The sequence below is a fragment of the Triticum dicoccoides genome, chromosome 1B, assembly GCF_002162155.2.
Source record: "Triticum dicoccoides isolate Atlit2015 ecotype Zavitan chromosome 1B, WEW_v2.0, whole genome shotgun sequence".
Taxonomy (NCBI): domain Eukaryota; kingdom Viridiplantae; phylum Streptophyta; class Magnoliopsida; order Poales; family Poaceae; genus Triticum; species Triticum dicoccoides.
Window position 1 is genome coordinate 536,724,942 of NC_041381.1, and position 25,705 is coordinate 536,750,646.

At 48.1% G+C, this 25,705-nt stretch overlaps 1 protein-coding gene across 1 annotated transcript; it reads right to left on the reverse strand.

Annotated features, from left to right (window-relative positions):
- Positions 1-4,235: 4,235 nt before the first annotated feature.
- LOC119350561 (probable serine/threonine-protein kinase PBL25) lies at positions 4,236-6,055 on the reverse strand. The gene is made up of 5 exons (XM_037618327.1): positions 5,863-6,055; positions 5,607-5,770; positions 5,317-5,506; positions 4,828-5,222; positions 4,236-4,729 (listed from the first exon to the last, which is right to left on the reverse strand). Exons 1-5 carry the CDS (start codon positions 6,053-6,055, stop codon positions 4,394-4,396), a joined length of 1,278 nt encoding a protein of 425 aa, XP_037474224.1. The 3' UTR covers positions 4,236-4,393.
- Positions 6,056-25,705: the final 19,650 nt, after the last annotated feature.

Here is a 25,705-nt window from a genome sequence, read left to right on the forward strand (position 1 = left end):
GAAAACTCATCTGTTATAAAGGCATTTCATTTTTTAAATAACCTAAGTATTACCAAATTGAATATAATGATAAAACACAATAATATTAAACATGAGAAAAAGAACCACTAGAAAATATATTTTTAAAAGTAAAGTTATTCCCAAACTAGTGATTCACACAAATTTCAAATAATTCAAATTTAAACTATTCAAATTTGAAAACTACTGGCACTAACAGAAAATTTGTAATTTTTTGTACCTAAAGCAAAAATATTCACAAAGAAATTCTGAATACAACAAAAAAACAACTCATAAATAAATAAAAGAAAATAAATAAAGCAAAAAAGAAAAAAAGAAAAAAACTAAATAAAAAAGCCCGCCTACTAGGCCATATCGACCTGCATCGACTAGAAACTGAACATGTAGTGGGGCCAGGATGCAGGCCCGCAAGCCCAGTAGGCCCAACAGGGCAGCGCAACACAGGTAGCCCTAGAAGGCCTGCTTTAGAGAGGAGCTCGAGGGAGCAGCCGCGGCTGGGTTTATAAACCAGTGCGGCTGCTCTTCGCTCGGCGAGGTGGGACTAAACTTTGTGCACTACATCTGGGCCAGCGCACCCTCTTTAGTACCGGTTGGTGGCTCCAACCAGTACTAAAGGGGGGTCATTAGTACCGGTTGCAGCCTTGACCCAGTACTAAAGGTGGTCGCTTCCCGCCGCTTTGCCTGGCTAAATTTGACCTTTGGTACCGGTTGGTAGACCCAACCGGTACTAAAGGTCCATCCTATATAAGCAGCACTTACGAAATTTGCAGTTTTCTTCTCTTCTTCCTCTGCTACAACCCCGTCGTCGTCGTCGCGCCCATCCCCATCACCGCCCCCGTCGCCGTCATCGCGCCCATCCCCATCACCGCCCCCGTCGTCGCACCCGTCGTGCGCGTTCCCCGTCGCCATCCCAGTTGCCGCGCTCATCCCCGTCGGCGCGCGCACCCGTCCCCATTTTTGCGTGCCGCCCCGGCCCGTCCCCATCGCGCGCCACCCCGGCATGTCCCCGTCGCCTCCCCAGCCCGTCGCCGCCCCCCGTCGCCGCCCCCCGTCGCCGACCCTGTCGCCGAACATCGTCGGTCGTCGCCCTGCTGTAAGACCGCCCAATGGGGGGCCATGGCCACCCTCACACACACAGCACACACACACAATAGACACACAGAGAGAGAAATGTTAGATATTAATGTCAAATGATAGATGAATTAGATAGAAATGTTAGATATTAATGTCAAATGTTATATAAATTTGATAGAAATGTTAGATTAATAGAACTAGTTTTTATACTTTTGTCAAATTAATAGAGAACTAGTTGAATTCTATATGAGATTTGAATTAGTAAGTGCTTAGTTGAATTAGTAAGAAAATTAATAAGTACTTAGTTGAATTAGTAAGTACTTAGTTCAATTAGTAAGAAAATTAATAATTTTATTTATAAAAAGTGCTTAGTTGAACTAGTTGAATTAATAGAACTAGTTTATTTTTAGTAAGAAAATTTAGGTATATGAGATTTGATGATAAAATTAAAATTTTACTACAGAACTTGTTTATTTTTAGTAAGAAAATTAATAGAACTAGTTTATTTTTAGTAAGTGCTTAGTTGAATTAATAGAACTAGTTAAATTTATGTCATTATCACTTTGTCATCAAAAATGCTATATGAGATTTGATGATCTAATTAAAATTTTACTCGGTGGAATATGCATGTTTTGTAGAGTCGTTCTCCTTGGAGTGATCGTCATCCGAGGTACCTCTAGTTTCTCTACACCCGAGTCGGTGAGTTAAAAGTCCACCTCCTCCTTCTCCACTCCTCGGTGTTGAATAGAGTAGAACTAGGGTATTTAGTTATGCTTCTTAACCAAATAAAATGTTCGGATTACAAGATTTTCAATTAATGTTTGAACTATGAACATAGGAAATGTCTGGCAACGAAAAGTAATTTGGTATATGCAAATACTGCGAAGACGAGTGCGGCCTGTGCGACAGGCCTCACCTAGTCGGTGGTAGGCGCTTCAACATCAAGCTGGATGACACCATCGAAGTGGATACAGTAAGTCACAATGACACGTCTTTTTTCATAATTCAACATGACTTCTGCTTATTTTGCTTCAACTTATAATTTTAATTTTTTACTATTCTACTAGCATATCCCCTATCATGCAAGAATGTATGTCTTGGATAAGGTTGGTTTCAGTACTATGGAAACTATGGAGGTAAAAAGAGTTAACTTGAGGACCGAGCATGGTTATAGTTTAGCCACAAAATTATATAATTCAGACATCTACACCCATTTTGAATGCAAAACAATGGAGAGCACTATGCAAGACTTATGCATTTGAGCCTGATATGCTTATCACCTTTGATATTCGTCCGGAAGATGATATTGAGGACAATATCGACATCCGGGTCGACGTGCACACGCCTCTAGTTCTACCATTATGTGAGTTTCTCAATCATATTTATGTCTTGAATATTATGTATTAAAAAATAGTTGACAACTAATTTCTGTTGACAGCTTATTTCCATTCAAGCAAACATGTCTGACGCTTGGTAGACATGACCTACTACTGTTTCGGGGCTGAACTAAACTGCGAGGAGTAAGTCATTATGTTTCATGGCTTGAGAATCTTCATACTGTCAAGACAAATTATTTTTCTCAACTTGAAAATCTTAGTACTCAAAACATGTGACCAATAGTGTTCGTACTGAACTACGGTCACATCTACTTAGGAAAGATGGTAAGATTTTTACTATTTGTCCTCAGTGCATCTTTTGCATACATTATTTTTAAGCTAAACTTCATTGCTAAGTATGTTACTACGATGTTCTTCAACAGGGAATCCCCATGATAGTTGTGCCTCAGTGGATTGAGGCTAAAGGTCGCATGTCCATGGTTAGCTTACGGCCAAGACATCCTACATTGCACATGAGTGCATTCAGGATTTTTAAAAGCGGGCAAGTCTTAATAGTGAAAGACTGGAGCAAAATTGTGAGGGATTGCAGGGAAGTACTAGGAGCCGCAATCAGAAGCGCAGCCCACAATTAGGACGCAGGTTCATCTACATGCTCCAATATGATGAATCAGGTGTGCTACATATGTTCTACGCTATTTTACCTGAGAGAGAGAGAGCAATATGAGTGATTAGATAGCGGTAATGACTATATGATGATTAAATAGTGGTAATGACTATAATAATTATTAGCTTGTTGGTGATGATATATGATGCAAGAGTTTATATATATATTAATGTGATGATGTTGATGAGATGATGATGATAATGATGTGTTATTAAATCACTAGGTGAAAGAACCGTGGATTAGTTTTAAGTGGATGGATCCTAAGTGATCAAGTAATGGATTATCATATCATTGGGTGAAATAACTGCGGATTAGTTTCAAGTGGATGGATCCTAAGTGATCAACTCATGGATTATTACAATAATTCATTACTTGATCACTTAGGATCCATCTACTTGAAACTAATCCGCGGTTCTTTCACCTAGTGATTTAATAACTCATTATAATATATAGTACATGTGTGTATGTGTGAATGGTGGTGCGAGACATTTGATGATATATATATATACATAGATCGGTTCTACGAGAAATTCTGTTTATATATGCATAACGTGTACAATATGAGTATCGTAAAATACCAACAAATGAAAAAAATTAAAAGAAAAACACACACTAAAGAAAAAAATAAATAATAAAACCAAAACCCCTAAACCTTTTAGTATCAGTTGGTGTTACCAACCGGTACTAATGGTCTCCCCGCCCTCGGCGCTGGCTCGTGCCACGTGGTGGCCCTTTAGTGGCGGTCCGGTACAGGGGGAGGGGGGGGGGCTTTAGTGCCGGTTGCTGAACCGGCACTAAAGGGCCTTACGAACCGGTGCTAAATCCCGGTTCTGCACTACTGTATGTCCACACATAGCTTTTAGTATTTACTCAGTCAGGCCCAACTTAGTCACATATACAAGAGGGCAAAAATCGATGTAGGCTACCAAACATATTCTTAGTGTGAAGCATCCGTGCAAATCAGAATGATACCATTTTATTGTGTCATGTTTTTCATACATATACTGTACTCAACTAACGAATTATGTCCTTTCATGCTTTACGAATCAAATTAGCAACTCTGCTGTAATTAAAAATATATTTTAAACATGTCTACTCCTGACTGCTGACCCTCCGCCGTTCAAGTTCCATCGTCACGGTCATTTCCTGAACCACCCCCAAAATCAATTCATCTATAGAACTACTTACACATCAGACACATCAAACAAACCACATGGTCTACATGGTTCTTTGACATTAAAATTCTGAAGCATATTATTACCATTTCCCCAAAACCGATCCCGGAACAATTAATTTATCCTTAACTCTGCTCTTCTTCTTCCTCCTCGCCCTCGCCGCCGTCCTCGTCATCCGAAGAAGACGACGAGCTTCCAGAGCGACGCGATTCGTCGTCCTTTTTGGGTGCCGGCTCGGGGGCTGGCTCTGGCTCTGGGGCGGGCGGATCCGGCGGCAGCATCATGAGGAAGCCTAGCGTCATGACGACATCGCCCATCATTGGCCGGACGCAGTCCTCTTCTTGCAAGCACATGGAAGCCATGGCCACCACTTGGTTCAACGCTTTGGCCGGGTACTCCCTCTTGATAAGCGGGTCCACCAGCTCATGATATCTCTTCTGGTCTTTGAACTTCGGTTGTGCCTGCAACGATCGCACCGCGGATCGCACAACCTTAATTAGCAAAAATTGTCGACGCCAATCGATGGCCGTGGTGATGGATGCGGTGGTGAGTTACGTACCCAGGTGACGACGTTCTGCTCCTCGACGGGCTTGCTGGTGTCGACGGTCCGCCTGCCGGAGATGAGCTGCAGCAGCACCACCCCGAAGCTGTACACGTCGGACTTCATGCTGACCTGGCCGCCGCGGTCGTACTCCGGCGCGAGGCACCCGAAGGCGCCCATCATCGGCGACGCCATCGGCATGTTGCCACCGCCGGACTGGCCGAGCTGCTGGAGGCCGAAGTCGGAGAGCTTGGGCGTGAAGCTGGCGTCGAGCAAGATTTGGGAGGCCTTGAAGTCGCCGTACACCACCGGCGGGTCCGCTTTCTCGTGCAGGTACTCCAGCCCCTGCGCGGCGCCGTTGGCCACCTTCATCCTTGTCGTCCAGTCCATCGGTTTCTTCTCCGGCGGCAAGTCTGTCGAATTGGTGGGAAAATTTGATCAGCAATTTAACCGATTGAGTTGACGGTTCACCGGCCGGACAATTTATCACGAGCGGGCGTAGAGTACCGTAGAGGTGGTCTTCCAAGGTGCCGCCGTCCATGTGCTCGTAGACGAGGAGCCGCTGGTCGCCGTCGGCGCAGTAGCCGATGATGTCGATGAGGTTCTCGTGGTGAAGCTTGCTGAGCTTGGAGACCTCGGTCAGAAACTCGATGTTGCCTTGGAAGCCATGCTTGTCCATCTGCTTGATGGCCACGGCCTGATCCATCAATCCAACGCACAAGCGAATCAGTATGCAAGCACATATCTATGGCGATCATATCATACGGTTCTTGTTTAGGGCAAGCATGCCTACGTACCTGCCCTTCCTTCTCTAGCTGGCCCTTGTACACCCTGAAGAAGCCTCCTTCTCCGACGAGGTTGTACGGCGTGAAGTGGTCGGTGGCCGCCGCGAGCTCCCTGAACGCGAACGCCTTCACCTCGATGGCCTGCCGCAGCGCGTCCTCCGGGTTGGCGTCGCTCTCTGCATGAATCGGTTTCATTAAGCACTGAATCTGCAGGAGCGACGTCGCGAGGAAATCTAAACAAAAGCAGAGGAGGCCAGCTCCGACGCACCGCCGGCCGGCTTGGTCGGCGTCACGCTCGCCGGAGCTGCCACGGCGACGGGCGCGGCGGCAGCCGGGGCGTGGTAGGGCGCGGGCGAGTGCACGGCGGGAGGCGGCGTCATCGGCCCCGCCGCCGCCTGCTCGTCGCCCCCTCCCTCGGCGTTGCCATCCTTCTTCTTCCCGAAACACGGCAAGCAGCTCATCTTGCCGATCCGTCCACGCCCTGCTGCGACCTTGCGGGGGCCAAGAACGCCAAGGTACACGCAGGGTCGACGACCGAGGAGCCGCCGCCGCCGTCACTGCGTGCCGGCGATCATCGAGGGTCGACTCAGCACCGCCGGGGCGCCTCGACCTCATGGAACGCCATCAATCCCGTCGCGCCGCACCGTATGTATGTGCAATACACGTAAGTACGCGCGCGTGCGCAGGCAGGAGAGCACCCACCGGAGGACGGCCGGCTCGTGTGTGTCCCTCGATCCGTCAGATCGACGAGACGGGACGGTGGAGGAGGGCGCGAGGTCGCCGGGGAGAATGAACGGATCGGAGAAGGGTGTGCGGGGGATCGACCGAGATCGATGGAGAGGATGTGGATAGTGGTGGTGGTGGAGCGATACAGCAGTCGGAGGAGGAAGGCCCTGGAGATCGAGGGATCCAAAGCCTTCCCACAGAGGAGAGATGGAGGAAGGAGAGGGTAGGAGAGGGAGAGGGGGAGGCTAAGTTTGGCGCGCGGGAAAGGAGGAGGGCGGGGTTGGACGTGCGGAGCACCACGCACTTTTTAAGCCGCGAGGGAGGCGTCGTGGAGAGGGCGTCTCGGCCATTCTCGCTGTCCACCACCACCTCCATGATCGTCCCCCTGCATGTTTATGGCTCCGCCGGATACGAACCGATTCGTCGTGTGCTGGCTGTGAGTTAATTTCGTGTAGACCACGAACTACCTAGAGTGGTGTCCATGGAGTTCAGGGAGTGGTAATTGGTTATGCACAAAAGGTAGCGCTGCCGAAGTCGCCACGTAACTGTGCCGTCTTGAATCCGCGTCCTTTTTTTCTTTGGAGACGGTGTAGTTCTTGCTTGCAAAAAAAGACCGAATTAACCAGGGAACGTTTGTTGGGAGCATGGAAAATGCGAACGTGTGGCGATTGTGTTGGTCGCGGATGACAAATTCAATTGACAAGCATGACAACTCCGTCCCAATTCAATTTTCTGTCGGGATTTACCGTGTTTGCCAACCTTGCGGCAATATAAATTGCCGTATGTCATCACACTAACATTATCAAAACATATATCTCAAAACAGGCTTTGGCCCCATTTTATATAGTCCCTCTGTTCCTTGATATAAGGTGTATAGATTTTTGAGAAAAAAATCCGAAATATAAGGTGTATTGCATTGCGCCACTCGTTTGGATATTTTTTTAGGGATTTGATTATATTTCCTTATATTAGGCAATCTCCTCTATTTTCTCATGTCAATTAGTCAGGTGTAATCTCGGCCAAAACTTGTGAAATTATCCCTCGATGTGCGTTCTTTAATATCCGTGCCAAAAACTATACACCCTACATATAGGAATGGAGGGAGTATAAAGCAACAACAATGACCAAAGAACACGGCGAACGATATAAAATGGAGAGGTAGCCCTCTTACAAAGCAGATCCCGGGGTAACCGGATCACGCATAGCTCACGGGACTACGCTACCGAAAGAGAACATAGGGAAGACAGAGTACAATGCCACACTGCACCCTAGTACACCTAAACTCCACGTCAACGCCCCCAGGAGAGAAGAGGGCGGAAGTGTCGCCGCTGCCGAGTCCGAAGCGAACAAGAGTTTTGACCGGGAACCCTGACATAGAGAAGAACCGCATCGATCTCTTCAAGAAGAGAGAAGCGCCCACGAGCGTCACCTTCGTCGGCGCCAAAGCGCAAAGTTTTCGCTCGGCAGCTACCGCGTGTCACCACGAGTTCTCGGGGCAACAACGGTGAGCTTGGACTCCCATATCCAGATCTGGGCGCCGGCACTGCCACTGACAGAGAATGAGCCCGAGCCACCTGATGTTGCCATCTCGCCGCCCATGCGACCAAGAGGGGAAGCCATCACCGCAACCATAGCACCCGCCGAAGAGCCAACCATGCGATGTACCACCAGAGTTCACCACCCTAGCTTCCAATGTCTGAAACACCACCAACCGTCTGAAGGAAATATGCCCTAGAGGCAATAATAAAGTTATTATTTATTTCCTTAATTCATGATAAATGTTTATTATTCATGCTATAATTGTATTAACCAGAAACATAATACATGTGTGAATACATAGACAAACAGAGTGTCACTCGTATGCCTCTACTTGACTAGCTCGTTGATCAAAGATGGTTAAGGTTTCCTAACCATAGACATGAGTTGTCATTTGATAAACGGGATCACATCATTGGGAGAATGATGTGATTGACTTGACCCATTCCGTTAGCTTAGCACTTGATCGCTTTAGTTTACTGCTATTGCTTTCTTCATGACTTATACATGTTCCTACGACTATGAGATTATGCAACTCCCGATTACCGGAGGAATACTTTGTGTGCTACCAAACGTCACAACGTAACTGGGTGATTATAAAGGTGCTCTACAGGTGTCTCCGATGGTACTTGTTGAGTTGGCATAGATCGAGATTAGGATTGTCACTCCGATTGTCGGAGAGGTATCTCTGGGCCCTCTCGGTAATGCACATCACTATAAGCCTTGCAAGCAATGTGACTAATGAGTTAGTTGCGGGATGATGCATTACGTAAAGAGTAAAGATACTTGCCGGTAACGAGATTGAGCTAGGTATTGAGATACCGACGATCGAATCTCGGGCAAATAACATACCGATGACAAAAGGAACAACGTATGTTGTTATGCGGTTCGACCGATAAAGATCTTCGTAGAATATGTAGGAGCCAATATGGGCATCCAGGTTCCGCTATTGGTTCTTGACCAGAGAGGTGTCTCGGTCATGTCTACATAGTTCTCGAACCCGTAGGGTCCATACACTTAACGTTCGTTGACGATATAGTATGATATGAGTTATGTATGTTGGTGACCGGATGTTGTTCACGGACATGACGAGGAACTCCGGAATGGTCCGGAGATAAAGATTGATATATGGGATAATAGTGTTTGGTCTCCGGAAGGGTTCCGGAATTCACCGGAAGGGGTTCCGGATGTTTCCCGAAATGTTTGGGTACGAGAACACTTTATTTGGGCCAAAGGGGAAAGCCCACAAGGTTTTTGGAAAGCGCAAAAGGAAGTTTTACGGAGTCCAGGGCCAGACGCCAGGGTCCCTGGCGTCTGGGTCCAGACACCGGGAACCCTGGCGTCTGGCCCTGGAGTCCGAGAAGGACTCTTGCCTTTCGGGTGAAACCGACTTTGTGGAGGCTTTTACTCCAAGTTTCGACCCCAAGGCTCAACATATAAATAGAGGGGCAGGCTAGCACCAAAGACACATCAAGAAACACCAAGCCGTGTGCCGGCAACCCCATCTCCTCTAGTTTATCCTCCGTCATAGTTTCCGTAGTGCTTAGGCGAAGCCCTGCGGAGATTGTTCTTCACCAACACTGTCACCACGCCGTCGTGCTACCAGAACTCATCCACTACTTCGCCCGTCTTGCTGGATCAAGAAGGTGAGGACGTCATCGAGTTGAACGTGTGTTGAACGCGGAGGTGCCGTACGTTCGGTACTTGATCGGGGCAGATCGTGAAGGTGTACGCCTACATCAACCACGTTGATAAACGCTTCCGCTTAGCGATCTTCAAGGGTATGAAGATACACCCTCTCGTTGCTATACATCACATAGATAGATCTTGCGTGATCGTAGGAATTTTTTTGAATTACTACGTTCCCCAACACCGTCCACTTCCCGGCACACCCTCCACAGTAGGAGGAGCGGAGGCTTCTCCATCCACTACTAGCCCGACATCAACCATCGATTCTGGGTCAGCGCCTCCATCGAAGAAAGAGTCGACACCTGCGTCGCAAGCCAGTCCAGGAGGACCGGGAGGGACACGAACCGGCGGCTGTCAATGGCCATTGCCCAGCAAGCCTCGGCCCTCGCCCTTTGGCCTTGGGTTAGGCGAGCTTGCACAACGCCTCATCTATGGCCTTCAGCGCCGATCCATAAGACAACATAGTGGTGCTAGGATGCCTCGCGTCGCTTGAGGGAGCTCACACGCTATACCGTTGGAGCAGCCACCCCGAGCACGTCGGGGCACAATGTTACACTGCCACCACAGCATCCACCCGCAAGCCAGTGTTACACATCACGCCCAATCCCGACACTGCCCACCCACACGCGCTCTTGGATGCCATCATCCACCTCCAAGGACCCTACCAACTATGAGTTGAATTCTCAGTCACCCCGACTCCACCTAGACTGCACCGATCACCATAGGACATTGCGCCCCAAGACCCGGTGACCAGATCTGGCTGCTCCAGATCGAGCCACCAAGGACGCTACGGACGACCACCACGCGCCATCCAACCAAGGTCATTGCCGCCTCTGCGGAAAAATATCACTAACCGATATGGTCATGCAACATAAACTTTACTCGCGAACAAAATAGTCTTGTCATTGATTGATGCACACAACCGTTTTCATTGCGAAGTTTCATCCGTAAAAAATGATAAGAGATTTGACACAAAATTTGATGACATGAACATCCAAATGACGCCCACCAAAAACAACAATATGATTAGAGCATCTACAACCGGACCCCTCATATCCTCCCTATACGCCCGGGCGAATGGCCTGATCATTGACTAGCCACGACAATGCAACCAACCGGACCTCTCAAACCGCCCCTATATGTCTGGGTTGTCCCACGACCTCCATACCCAGTTCAAATCGGGGGCAGATGTGGGTAGGCCCGGACATGCCTACCACACGATCCAGCCCACACTGGTCCACCCAACCCCACAAATATCCCCTACCTATCAGCATCCGGACGAAACCCTAACCACTTCACTCTCACTCCACTCCACTATCCAACTACTCTCCGACCTTCTCCGGCATGGCGGGTAGTGAATCTGAGTCCAACAACTCTGGATCCATCGACTGGGACCTGTCCTCGGAGACGACGAGAAGGTTGTCGTCCACCTGGCTCCGCGCCCGTCCTCGGAGGAATATGTCCCGAGGTCCATTGAGGGAGTCCTTGACTAGGGGGTGTCTGGATGGCCGGACTATGACCTTTGGCCGGACTCCCGGACTATGAAGATACAAGATTGAAGACTTCGTCCCGTGTCCGGATTACCTCCACCGAGAGGGCCCGAACCTGGGTAAAAACATCGTGTCCCTTTTCTCCTGTTACCATCCGCCTAGACGCACAGTTCGGGACCCCCTACACGAGATCCGCCGGTTTTGACACTGACATTGGTGCTTTCATTGAGAGTTCCTCTGTGTCGTCACCTTTAGGCCCGATGGCTTCTTCGATCATCAACCACGACGCGGTCCAGGGTGAGACTTTTCTCCCCGGACAGATCTTCGTATTCGGCGGCTTCGCACTGCGGGCCAACTTGCTTGGCCATCTGGAGCAGATCGAAAGCTACGCCCCTGGCCATCAGGTCAGGTTTGGAAGCTTAAACTACAGGGCCGACATCCGCGGGGACTTGAACTTCGACGGATTCGAGCCACGGCCGAGCATGCCACATTGTCTCTATGGGCATGATCTAGCTCTGCCGCCGGACAGCGCCCAGAGTGCCGCTCAGGTGTCCGCTCCGACCATTAGCTCGGAGCCGACTGCGCTAGCCAGGGACGGACGGTTGGACACTGCCCCAGGAGCCGCAATCTCTACGGCGATAGAGCCGAATACCAGCCTAGTACTTTGCAAGGCCCGTGACTCCAAGGTGCCGGACTCTGTTCTGGACTCTGAATATTCCGAACCCCTTCCGATCGAACCCGATTGGGCTCCGATCATGGAGTTCACCGCCGCGGACGTCTTTCAGCACTCGCCCTTTGGCGATATCCTGGATTCACTAAAGTCTCTCTCTTTGTCAGGAGAGCCCTGGTCGGACTATGGTCAGCAGGGTTGGGACGCGGACGACGAAGAAATTCGAAACCCACCCACCACCCACTTCATAGCCACTATCGACGATCTAACCGACACGCTCGACTACGACTCCGAAGACATCGACGGTATGGACGCCGATGGAGGAGACGACCAAGAACCAGCACCTATAGGGCACTAGAAAGCCACTTCATCATATGATGTATACATGATGGACACACCTAAAAGAAATGATAACGAGGATCAAAAGGGCGCAACCAGGGATCGCTCCCTCGAAAAACAATCAAAGCGGCGACGTAAGCGCCACACCAAGCCCCACCTTGATAAAGACCCAGCCATAGAGCAGGGCGAATCAATGGAAGACGAACATGCCATCGAGCAACCATCCGAACAGGGCGGACAATCCGAACAACCAATCCCCGGGAAAGATAATAGTCTGGACGACCTCGCGCCGGATAAATTGCTGGAACATCAGAACCTCCACCAAAGGCTCGTTGCCACTGCACGTAGCCTGAAAAAGCAGAAGTGGAGGCTTAAAACAGCGGAAGATGCACTCAGAATCAGATGGGGCAAAGTACTCAATACCGCACACAAGTACGGCAACAGTCGTCACACAAAGAGCTATCCGGAGCAGAAACTACTACTGGAATTTGATGAAGAGGCCATAAAGCCCCCACAGTCAAAAAATAAGGAAGCCACCAGGTCGGATAGACGGCCCCACAATCGGTCTCAAGCGACAAAGGGCGCTGCACTCAATACGAGTGCGATCCGCCTAAGGATTCGCAAAACTGGCCCAACTAGATCCATATATGGGCCAAGAAAGCAAGCTCCAGCGAACAATGCGATGCAAAAAATATCTGAACATCGCGGCACACCTACATACAGGGGCGCCGCACATCCCCTATGTTTCACCGATGAGGTGCTGGATCATGAATTTCCCGCGGGATTCAAGCTCGTGAACATAGAAGCATACGACGGAACAACAGACCCCGGAGTCTGGATCGAGGATTATATCCTCCACATACACATGGCCAGAGGAGATGACCTTCACGCCATAAAATACTTACCCCTTAAGCTCAAAGGGCCAGCCCGGTATTGGCTTAAAAGCCTTCCCGAAAACACCATGGGAAGTTGAGAAGCGCTCGAGGACGCTTTTCGGGCAAACTTTCAAGGGACCTATGTCCGACCTCTGGATGCAGATGATCAGAGTCATATAACTCAGCAGCCCGGAGAGTCAGCCCGGAAACTCTGGAACAGATTCCTTACTAAAAGGAATCAGATAGTCGACTGTCCGGACGCCAAGGCCCTAGCAGCTTTCAAACATAGCGTCCGAGACGAATGGCTCGCCAGACACCTCGGCCAAGAAAAGCCAAGAACAATGGCCGCATTAACAAGCCTCATGACCCGCTTTTGTGTAGGAGAGGATAGCTGGTTGGCAAGAAGCAGCACCAATGACCCGAGTACATCCGAACTCAGAGATGGAAACGGGAAACCGCGTCGTAACAAAGAACAGCGCCGGATCAAGGATAATAGCCCGATGAGCACGACAGTCAATGCTGGATTCAAAAGCTCTCGGCAAAATCAGAAAAACCGCCACCCAAAGATGACAGGGACGAGCTGTCTAACCTCAACAAAATCCTGGACAAAACATGTCAAATCCACAGTACCCCTGGGAGACCTGCAAACCATACCCACATAGATTGTTGGGTCTTCAAACAGTCCGGTAAACTCAATGCCGAACACAAGGGGCTTGACACACCAAGCGAGGATGACGACGCACCCCACAAGCAGAACACTGGAGAATAAAAGAAGTTCCCACAAGAAGTCAAAACAGTAAATTCACTTCGGATGACAAAAGGGAAAACAGAACGGCACTCGCGAAGACACGTGCCACACGGCTAGCCCCAGAGGAGCACCGCCACTGGTTGTTACAACCAATCACCTTTGATTATCAGGATTACTCCAGAGGGGCCCGGAACACAGGCTGGACTACCTTGGTCTTGAATCCGGTTATTGACGGACTACAATTTACACGAGTCCTTATGGACGGCGGCAGTGACTTAAACCTGTTATATCAGGACACAATCCGCAAACTAGGGGTAAACCCAGCTATAATCCGCCATGGCAACACTTCCTTTCAAGGAGTCACGCCGGGCCCAGATACCCAGAGTATGGGTTCCCTTTCGTTAGAAGTCACGTTCGGCTCACCCGACAACTTCTGAAGCGAAAAGCTAACCTTCCACATCGCCCCATTCGTAAGTCGCTATCAAGCGCTACTGGGACGTGAAGCTTTCGCTCGCTTTAACGCAATACCGCATTATGCATCCCTTGCACTTAAAATGCCCGGCCCATGAGGCATCATCTCATTATAGGGGAATATCAATTGACCCCCAAAGTACGGGTAATGGTGCGGCCGCCTGGACAGCCGCACACTAATCCAGCCCAACTATCCCGGACACGGCTCAACGAGTCCGGCGTCAACATACATGGGCTTAATAGCCGCATAACCCTGTACAAGGGGCTCCGCGTGTTCACACCAAGAGACAATACGGCTCACTTCTTGCCCCAACTATATTTTGTTTATTCTAATATAGATTTCTCGCACGTTTATTTTTTTACTAAAGTTCCTCTTTTTCACAGACAAACACCGTGCTATGCCCGTCCAGGATATGGCACAACAGAGACACAGGCGCAGACGTGCAGTAGGGACCCGTTTCAAGGATTCTTTTCAGATTAAGACCCTATGTAAACCTTTTTTACTGTCTCTTGTTGACAACATCCCCCGGTTTTCGCTATAACCGAGGAGGAGGCTGGCGTCTTGGCATATGGTCACGCCAGAATTTTGCGCGTACCTGGACACCAGGGGCTTTTTTTACCACGGGCTCTGTTTCGGCCCGTCTTCATAAAGACCGAATACCTTAGGGAGTGTTCAGCGTCGCTAGTTTGGCCTTATATGCATCAGCTCCGAATCATGTCTTTGGTCAAATGTTGGGTTTTTCCGGCTCCTGTGTTTTGCTGCCTTACGTTCCGTTATATCGGCTAACGCGGCACCAGGAGAACTACTGCGATTGTGCCCCGGTTCGGCCAGGCGAGCACCTTAGTAGAGAAAGCCGAAAACTGACTGTCATGATATAGCGAGAGACTGGTCAACCACTCGATGACTCTCGGAATCTTTAGGATTCCTCCGCATCAACGAAGGGCCACTTCCCGGTCAGGCACACACGCGCCCCGAATTCGGGCGAGCGCGGTGCCTCCAGGGGCTATTAAGTAGCCCCAATGTCAAACTCCTATGGCTAAGTGAAAGTGATAAAGCATTATAGTCCGGTTGCCTAGTTCGCCGCGCTATCACCTCCTTTGTAGGACCAAGACGTTGGATTAAGTGTGAAAAGGCGCCTTTTTGCAAACACCCCCACATTATATGCGTGGGGACTGAAGCCAACGACTGCCATCTTTCAGGTTATATACACATATACATTAACGGCCGCACAGGAGGTATTATAATTCTTGCAAAGCACAAGTATAAAAAGTTTTTATATTATATCCAAATATTTCTTTTACAATAGCACATGCTATTCGAACACAACATCCTTCGAGCACTACGCTTCTATTAAACAAGCGCCCGGAAGAACTTCCTCAAAGTAGTGCTTGGCAGGTACCCGGCCTTCGTCCAAATCCCGGGATGTGACAACACTGGCCTTCATATTTTCCCAGTATGTCTTGACACGGGCAAGAGCCATTTGTGCACCCTCTATGCACGCCGACCTCTTCATCGCATCAACATGTGGCACAGAACCAAGGAACTGCTGCACCAATCCAAAATAACTCTTCGGCTCTGGCTCCCCCGGCCACAAACGACTCGCAACATACTTCATGGAAAGTTCGGATAACCTGTTCAGGTCCGCAAAGGCGGCCAAACGGTCGGATACCGAAAGGGGGAGTTCTGGATTGTGGAACTGCGACCAAAAAAGTTCTTCCAATTTATGGTCACCTCGACCTCGGAAGTGTTCGATTGCGTCCGCTGCACTCGCTGCCACATCCAGATAAGTGTTTTCCGCACTCCATTGCCGGTCTAACGGAGCATACCTAGGATCCCCGAACTTCATCCGCAGCATATAGGGCTTTCCAGCCGTGATATCTCCGGCCTGACGCAGCTCCTCCTTCATAGCTCTCATTGCAGAGCGAGCATCCTTGGCCTCGGCAATGATCTTCTCAAGGTCCTTCTGAGCCGCCCTTTCTTCTTATTCGAGAAATTTACAACGGTCGGCGGCATCCTTCAATTTTATAGCCATCTCGGTTATTACCTTCTTACTCTGGCAGTGAGCAGCCTGTTCGGCTTTCAGCTCTTCAGCCACCTTAACGGCAGCCGCATCACTTTTCCTTGCTTGCTCCTTGGCTCAGGCAAGTTCCGCCCGTAGGTTCTCCACGGCAGCAACACTATCTGCAATAAGCACATATATTGTAAGGCACGAGCATCGAACTCCTCTTATAAGATATCTGTGGAGCATACCTTGCGCCTCGTCTAGCCACTTATTTACAAGCGTGATGTCGGCATCCGCCACGTCAAGTTGCCGCTTTAGCTCGGCAGATTCATCAGTCCGGCTAGCCACCGAACGCCTCGCCACCTTCATAAAAAGGTGACATTTTATACCTGGGGTTTTGATCCTCTGTGCGCCATCATTCTTGACGACACACAGAGTCTCAGGGGCTACTATTTATATAGGGCGCATTTTATGCGGCTCTACCAAAAGGTACACCTTTTCACGTACCTCAAAGCCTGTCAGTAAACTCCTGGCGGCCTCATATAACCCGCTTTCCGCGGATGAAATCCTTCCTATCACCATGTTCATCAACATACGGTGTTCTTCTGAGACGGATGCTCGCCCGAGCAGATCCCTCAGCCTCTCCGACCGCGCACCAGAGGGCACCGGACTAGCCCAATGACCTTTTTCGGGATCCGGACTTGGAGAAACCCGCTGGGACGACACCTCGGGGTCGCCTGCCTCGTAAGTCGGTGCATCTAGGGGAGGTGTTTCGCTCTCCATCATCTCCGGACGAAGATCCCCTGAAGACGAGCTCTGCTGAGAAGGGTTGAGGTCCGAACTGCAAGGTAATATTTTGGTTATCTTCCTCAGAAATAAAACAGGGATGCCACTAATTTTTGAACCCCTCTCTTTACTTACGGCTCGGAGGAAAGCTGATGCCCTTGAGGGCGCAATGCGGCCGAGGCAGTCTCCGGCGCCGGATCCTCTGACAAAGATTTCTTCCCCCGTTTCGAGGTCATCCCCTCCGGGTCTTCAGAGGCACTCCTTTTCTTTCCCAGGTTGGGGGAATTCTCGATTCCTCCCTTCCTGACAGTCTCCTCCGTGGAGGCGGTAGCTCCTTGGTTCCCCTCTTTGCCCTCTGCCGAAAGCGTAATCTCCAGCATCCTGGTTAACACAGGATCCGACGCGGTCTCGGGCAGGGGGGCCGGACACCTGATAAGCTTTGCCTTCGCTATCCACTCCTGTTCAAAGGATAGCTCTGTTAAAGGGAAACTTTATGATGAAAATACGGATGGTGTGTCCAAATACGGGGCTACTTACCTTAGCATCCTGGCGATTGCAGCTCAGACCTGCGTCCTCGGACAAGTCCGGACACCTTGCTTGTGGTCCGAAGAACAATTTGTACATCTCCACGGGCGTCGCGCTCATAAAGTGTTGTAGGACTCGTGGTCCCTCCAGATTAGATTCCCACAGGCGGAGAGGGCGGCGTTTGTAGGGCAGCGTGCGGCGAATCAGCATAACTTGCGCCACCACGGTCAAGTTAATATCTCTTTCTAGGAGATCTCGAATGCGGTCCTGCAGGAGGGGCACGTCTTTGCACGGCCCCCAGATAAGCCCTTCATTGACCCATGACGCTCGCCGTGGTGGGGGACCCGAGCGAAAAGCAGGTGGCGCCACCCATGTGGTGCCCCTGGGGGCGGTGATGTAAAACCAGTCCTGTTGCCATAAGCCGAACTCTTCTTGGAAAGTGCCCTCGGGCCATGGAGCGCCGGCTATCTTGCTTATGATTGCTCCTCCGCACTCAGCGTGCTGCCCCTCGATCATCTTCGGCTCCACCTTGAAGGTTCTAAGCCACAATTGGAAGTGAGGGGTGATATGGAGGAAGGCTTCACACACAACAATGAATGATGAAATTTGGAGGATGGACTCCGGAGCTAGGTCGTGGAATTCCAGCCCGTAATAGAACATCAGCCCTCTCATGAAGGGATCAATCGGGAAGCCTAGCCCCCGAAGGAAGTGAGATATGAACACCACGCTCGCACCAGGCTGGGGAGAAGGAATGGCCTGCCCTTGAGCAGGCAGCCTATGCGAGTTTTCGCCGGTTAGATACCTGGCATCTCTCAGCTTTCGCACGTCTTCTTCCGTAATGGAGGAAGGCACCCACCGGCCTTGAAGGTCAGAACCGGACATCGTCGAAAGTCCGAAGCGCCTAAAACTAGAAGCTTTGAGTGTTGGAACTCGAGGCAAGGGGCGGATTCGATTGGATTGAAAGAGAAGGGAGTCGAGCCTTGGTCTCTTTATAAAGGAGTTGAATACCAAGAGCCCTCCCCATAACCTTTTGGGACTCGCTTTCAATTAGAGAGTCATACCAAAAGGCACGGTTGGGTTACCCACGCCCGTATTGATGAGAATCCCGGAATAAGGGGACATGATCTCTGCTTTGACAAGACGTGCCAAGGAAACCGCCTCGCAAAACGCGCTGAGGTGGAACAATAAAATGATTTGAATAAAGGCTTGACTCTGGCGTGATGTCACGTTGCGGAATACGTCAACATATTAGATTTGTGCAGATATTATTCTCTCTACGATGGTATGTGGAACTTATTTTTGCAGAGCCGGACACTATCCTTGTGTTCAAACATCTTCTACGAAGTATTCAGAGGAGGAACCCGCCTCGCAATGCGGAAGACAATTGGAGCGCCGGACTCGTCGTCATTGAAGCCAGGTTCAGGGGCTACTGAGGGAATCATTCACTAGGGGGTGTCCGGATGGCCGGACTATGACCTTTGGCCGGACTCCCGTACTATGAAGATACAATATTGAAGACTTCGTCCCGTGTCCGGATAGGGACTTTCCTTGGCGTGGAAGGCAAGCTTGGCGATACGATATGAAGATCTCCTCCCATTGTAACCGACTCTGTGTAACCCTAGCCCTCTCCGGTGTCTATATAAACCGGAGAGTTTTAGTTCGTAGGACGAACAACAATCATACCATAGGCTAGCTTCTAGGGTTTAGCCTCTCCGATCTCGTGGTAGATCAACTCTTGTACTACCCATATCATCAATATTAATCAAGCAGGAGTAGGGTTTTACCTCCACCAAGAGGGCACGAACCTGGGTAAAAACATCGTGTCCCTTGTCTCCTGTTACCATCCGCCTAGACGCACAGTTCGGGACCCCCTACCCGAGATCCACCGGTTTTGACACCGACATCCTCGTCCAAGTCGTGGCGGTGGGAATCTATTGTATCCCGCAAGTGGGCTTGATTCCACCGGTGCAGGTGGCTCGAGGCCGCCCGAGTTGGCCCAGAAACCACTATGTTGGCTCATCGACCCAGTGATGTCCGAGTTCGAGGTCAACGACGCCAATGCTCACTACATCGGATGCCCCAGGAGTGATGCAAGTCTGAAGCCGAGGGATGTGCACAAGACTGGGCCACACGTGCCCTCACACTGGAGGAAAGGCGGGCAGTATGCCCTCTTTGCCTCTCTGGCCATGAAGGAGGAGGATGGTGGTGCCACTTCTAACCTTCAACTCTGGCAACGATCATATCCGCCTTGACATGTATCATGTTTTTGACCGCTATGACGACAAAGTGAACAAGGGTAAGGGCATCCGTGGGTGAACTTTCACCGTAATTATAGTTTAGAACATGCCAATATTTGGGAATGTGATGCCATGTGATACATCTCCAACGTATCTATAATTTTTGATTATTCCAAGCTATTAAAGTATCAATCTTGGATGTCTTGTATACATTTATAAGCAACTTTATATCATATTTTGGGACTAACCTATTAACTCAATGCCCAGTGCCAGTTGTTTTTTTGCTTTTTTTGGTTTCACAGAATATCAATACCAAATGAAGTCCAAATGCCATGAAACTTTTTGGAGATTTTTTCTCGACATAAGGGACACTAGAAGCTTTGGGGGAAGACCAGACGTGGAGCATGGGTCCACCATCCACCATGGCGAACCCAGGGAGTAGGCGTGCCCTGATGGGTGGTGGGGCCCATAGAGATTTATCTGACCTAACTCCGCCTCTACAAATACCCATAAATCAGAAAACCCTCGGGGGAGTCCACGAAATACTTTTTTCACCACTGCAAGCCTCTGCTCTCGAGAGATCCGGTCTGAAGGCCTTCTCTGGTACTCTGCCGGAGGGGAAATCGATCACGGAGGGGTTCTTCATCAACCTTGTTTCCCCTCTGATGATGCGTGAGTAGTTTACCACAGACCTACGGGTCCATAGTTAGTAGCTAGATGGATTCTTCTCTCTTGATGTTCTTCAATACAATGTTCTCCTTGATGTTCTTGGAGTTATATCCGATGTAATTCTTTTTTTTGTGGTGTGTTTGTTGAGATGAATTATGAGTTTATGATCAGATCTATCCATGAATATTATTTGAGTTTTCTCTGAACTCTTTTATGCATGATTAATATAGCCTCCTATTTCTTATCCGATTTATTGGTTTTGTTTGGCCAACTAGATTGATTTATCTTGCCATGGGAAGAGGTGCTATGTGATTCATTCGATCTTGTGGTGCTCAATCCCAATGACAGAAAGGGACATGACACGTATGTATAGTTGCCATTAAGGGTCAAAGGATGGGGTTTATTCATATGCGGGTTTATCTTGTCTACATCATGTCATCTTGCTTAATGCATCACTCTGTTTTTCCATGAACTTAATACACTAGATGCATGCTGGATAGCGGTCGATGTGTGGAGTAATAGTAGTAGATGCAGAATCATTTCGGTCTACTAATCTTGCACGTGATGCCTATGTATAATCATTGCCTTGGATATCATCATAATTACTTGCTTTTCTATCAATTTCTCAACAGTCATTTGTTTACCCACCGTATGTTATTTTCTCGAGAGAAATCTCTAGTGAAAACTATGGCCCGGGTTCTATCTTTTATCGTATAAAAATCCTAAAAATATCTTGCTGTAATTTTCTTTTATTTATTTATTTGTGTAGTTTTTTAGAACTATTTATCAAATCTGATACAATTTAATCTTGCCCGTAACCGTTGAGGGATTGACAACCCCTTTATGTGTTGGGTTGCAAGTATTTGTTGTTTGTGTGCAGGTGTTGTTTACATAGTGTTGTTTGGTTTTCCTACTGGATTGGTAACCTTGGTTTCATAACTGAGGAAAATACTTATCTCTACTGTACTGCATCATCCTCTCCTCTTCGAGGAAATCCCAACTCAACTCACAAGTAGGAGGAAGAATTTCCGGCGCCGTTGCCGGGGAGACATCATCAACATCTATCAAGTACCTACACATAAACTTTCATCTCGTTGCAATTACATTATTTGCCATTTGGCTCTCATTTTCTTCTCCCCCACTTCTAAAAAAGTTCTACAATAAAAAATACAAAAATATTTTCTGTTTGCCTTTTTGTTTGATCTTTTATTTGCTTGTGATCATGCTTGCCTAGTCATAATGTCACAAGGAAGTACATAGTTGTGTGATTTTTCTAATACTAATAATAATGATTTTATTAGTACTCAAATTTATTCTCCCGCTACTAGTGTGAAGTTTATGATATTAATGCCGCTTTATTGAATCTTGTTACAAAAGAGCAATTTTCCGGTAATCCTAATGAGGATGTCGCGTCCCATCTAAACACTTTCGTAGAATTGGGTGATATGAAAAATAAAAAGATGTGGACAATGATGTTGTGAAATTTTAATACATAACCAAGCACTATTCCAGCCCTCCCAGGCCATCAATGGTTTCAGTCGTTGGATCTAAACGTGTGATCGTAGAGAAGGCGAAGCAAGCGGCAACGCTATGATCTCTGTGACAGCGTCCGCTCTAGGTCCGCTTGCCGCCGTGACGGTATCCCCCTGCCCCAGGATTCACTCATAGACATCTCCCTCTCGTTCGCTTCGTCCTAACCTAATCCATCGTCTCACTGGATTTGTTGACCGCAGTATCAAAGTACCAGGTGTGCGGGGAATATTGATGCGGGGAGGCTGATTGGCTGAGGGCATTCATAGAGAATATTCAACTTTGCTGCAGATTTCCCTTCCCCTCTAGGCCACTACAATCCCTTTGCACTGAATGTTTGTACTATGATCGGGCTCTTCAACTTTGCTGATGCTGACACCCAGTGCTCAGGACTGGTTCGGGCTTATTGGTTCAACAAATTTTTGTATGTTGTTTCTGGGTCATTTTTTCCTGAATTCTAAATCTGAGGATCCCAATGGCTGCTCACAGGTTAGTTAGATGTTCATATGATTTCTTACTTTCTATGCTTATCTGTTGGTAATATTCATGACATGCTACTCTGGCTATTATTATTGCTATATGTGCAAACATAAGTTGTAGGGTGTTACCCCGCAAAAAAACAAACATAAGCAGACTGTTATTGTACACACTCTTAATTTGTTCCTATCTGATAAAATGACATATCTAATGTTTGTACAGTTCATGCAAGAAGAAAGTGAAGGAAATATGCCCTAGAGGCAATAATAAAGTTGTTATTTATATTTCCTTATATCATGATAAATGTTTATTATTCATGCTAGAATTGTATTAACCGGAAAGTTAGTACATGTGTGAATACATAGACAAACAGAGTGTCACTAGTATGCCTCTACTTGACTAGCTCGTTGAATCAAAGATGGTTAAGTTTCCTACCCATGGACATGAGTTGTCATTTGATTAACGGGATCACATCATTACAGAATGATGTGATTGACTTGAGCCATTCAGTTAGCTTAGCGTTTGATCGTTTAGTATATTGCTATTGCTTTCTTCATGACTTATACATGTTCCTATGACTATGAGATTATGCAACTCCCGAATACCGGAGGAACACTTTGTGTGCTACCAAATGTCACAAGGTAACTGGGTGATTATAAAGGTGCTCTACAGGTGTCTCTGATGGTACTTGTTGAGTTGGCGTAGACCGAGATTAGGATTTGTCACTCCGATTGTCGGAGAGGTATCTCTGGGCCCTCTCGGTAATGCACATCACTATAAGCCTTGCAAGCAATGTGACTAATGAGTAGTTGTAGGATGATGCATTACGGAACGAGTAAAGATACTTGCCGGTAACGAGATTGAACTAGGTATTGAGATACCGACGATCGAATCTTGGGCAAGTAACATACCGATGACAAAGGGAACAGCGAATGTTGTTATGCGGTTTGACCGACAAATATGTTCGTAGAATATGTAGGAGCCAATATGAGCATCCAGGTTCTGCTATTGGTTATTGACCGGAGATATGTCTCGGTCATGTCTACATAGTTCTCGAACCCGTAGGGTCCGCACGCTTAATGTTCGATGGCGATTTGTATTATGAGTTTATGTGTTTTGATGTACCGAAGGTTGTTCGGAGTCCCAGAGGAGATCAGGGACATGATGAGGAGTCTCGAAATGTTCGAGACGTAAAGATTGATATATTGGAAGGCTAGATTCGAACATCGGAAAGGTTCTGAGTGGTTCGGGTATTTATTGGAGTACCGGATAATTACGGGAATTCGTCGGGGAGTATATGGGCCTTATTGGGCTTTAAGGGAGAGAGAGAGGGGCTTCCTAGGAAGGCCGCGCGCCCCCAAGGCCTTGTCCGAATTGGACTAGGGGGAGGGGCGGCGCCCCCTCCTTCCTTCTCTTCTCTCTTCCCATTCCTTCTCTCCTACTCCGACTACTTGGAAGGGGGGGATCCTACTCCCAGTGGGAGTAGGACTCCCCAGAGCGCGCCATAGTAGAGGGCCGGACCTCCCCCTCCTCCACTCCTTTATATACGGAGGAGGGGGCACCCCATAGACACACACATTGATCATTGATCTCTTAGCCGTGTGCAGTGCCCCCCTCCACCATAATCCACCTCGGTCATATCGTTGTAGTGCTTAGGTGAAGCCCTATGCCGGTAGCTTCATCATCACCGTCATCACACCGTCATGCTGACGAAACTCTCCCTCGACACTCTGCTGGATCGTGAGTTCGTGGGACGTCATTGAGCCGAACGTGTGCAGATCGCGGAGGTGCCGTACTTTTGGTACTAAGATCGGTTGGATCGTGAAGACGTACGACTACATCAACCGTGTTGTCATAACGCTTCCGCTTACGGTCTACGAGGGTACGTGGACAACACTCTCCCCTCTCGTTGCTATGCATCACCATGATCTTGCGTGTGCGTAGGAAACTTTTGAAATTACCGCGTTCCCCAACAGAAAGGATCATTGAATGTTTGCTACTTCCAGTGTATGCCTGATTGCATTTTTTAGCAAATTCAATGATTTGTGGCAGATATAATTAAACATGATGCTGAGAACTTTACTCATGCATTAATATTGACAGATATGGGGTTCAGAAACTTAATTTAGTCAATTAGCAGTGAGCATACTGATACGTCCATTTTGCATCATGTTTACCTACTATTATTTATAATGTTCTTATGCATAATAATGCTTTTTGGAGTAATTCTAATGCCTTTTCTCTGATAATATGCAAGGTTCACACAAAGAGGGAGAATTCCGGCAGCTGGAAATCTGGACCTAAAAAAGCTACATCAGGCCACCTATTCTGCACAACTCCAAATGAGTTGAAACTTCAAGAGGAATTTTTACGGAATAAATAAGAAATACTGGAGCAAATAACTACCAGTGGGGGGCCACCTGGTGAGCACAAGACACCAGGGTGCGCCAGCCCCCCCCCCCCCAGGCGCGCCCTGGTGGGTTGTGCTCAGCCCAGCCCACCTCCGGTGCCCCTCTTCTAGTATATAAGTCATTTTGACCTAGAAAAAATAAGGAGAGGACTTTTGGGATGAAGCGCCACTGTCTCGAGGTGGAACTTGGGAAGGAGAACTTTTGCCCTCCGGCGGAGCGATTCCGCCGGGGGAACTTCCCTCCCGGAGGGGGAAATCATCGTCATCATCATCACCAACAACCCTCTCATCTTGGGGAGGGCAATCTCCATCAACATCTTCAACAGCACCATCTCCTCTCAAACCCTAGTTCATCTCTTGTGTTCAATCTTTGTACCAGAACTACAGATTTGTACTTGTAGGTGACTAGTAGTGTTGATTACATCTTGTAGTTGATTACATCTTGTCGTTGATTACTATATGGTTTATTTCATGGAAGATTATATGTTCAGATCCATTATGCTATTTAATAACCCTCAGATCATGAACATGTTTATCACTTGTGAGTAGTTACTTTTGTTCTTGAGGTCACGGGAGAAATCTTGTTACAAGTAATCATGTGAATTTTATATGTGTTCGATATTTTGATGATAAGTATGTTGTGATTACCTTAGTGGTGTCATGTGAACGTTGACTACATGACACTTCACCATATTTGAGCCTAAGGGAATGCATTGTGGAGTAGTTATTAGATGATGGGTTGCTAGAGTGACAAAAGCTTAAACCCTAGTTTATGCGCTACTTCGTAAGGGACTGATTTGGATCCAAAAGTCTAATGCTATGGTTAGAATTTATTCTTAATATTTTTCTCGTAGTTGTGGATGCTTGCGAGGGGGTTAGTCATAAGTAGGAGGTTTGTTCAAGTAAGAACAGGGCCTAAGCACCGATCCA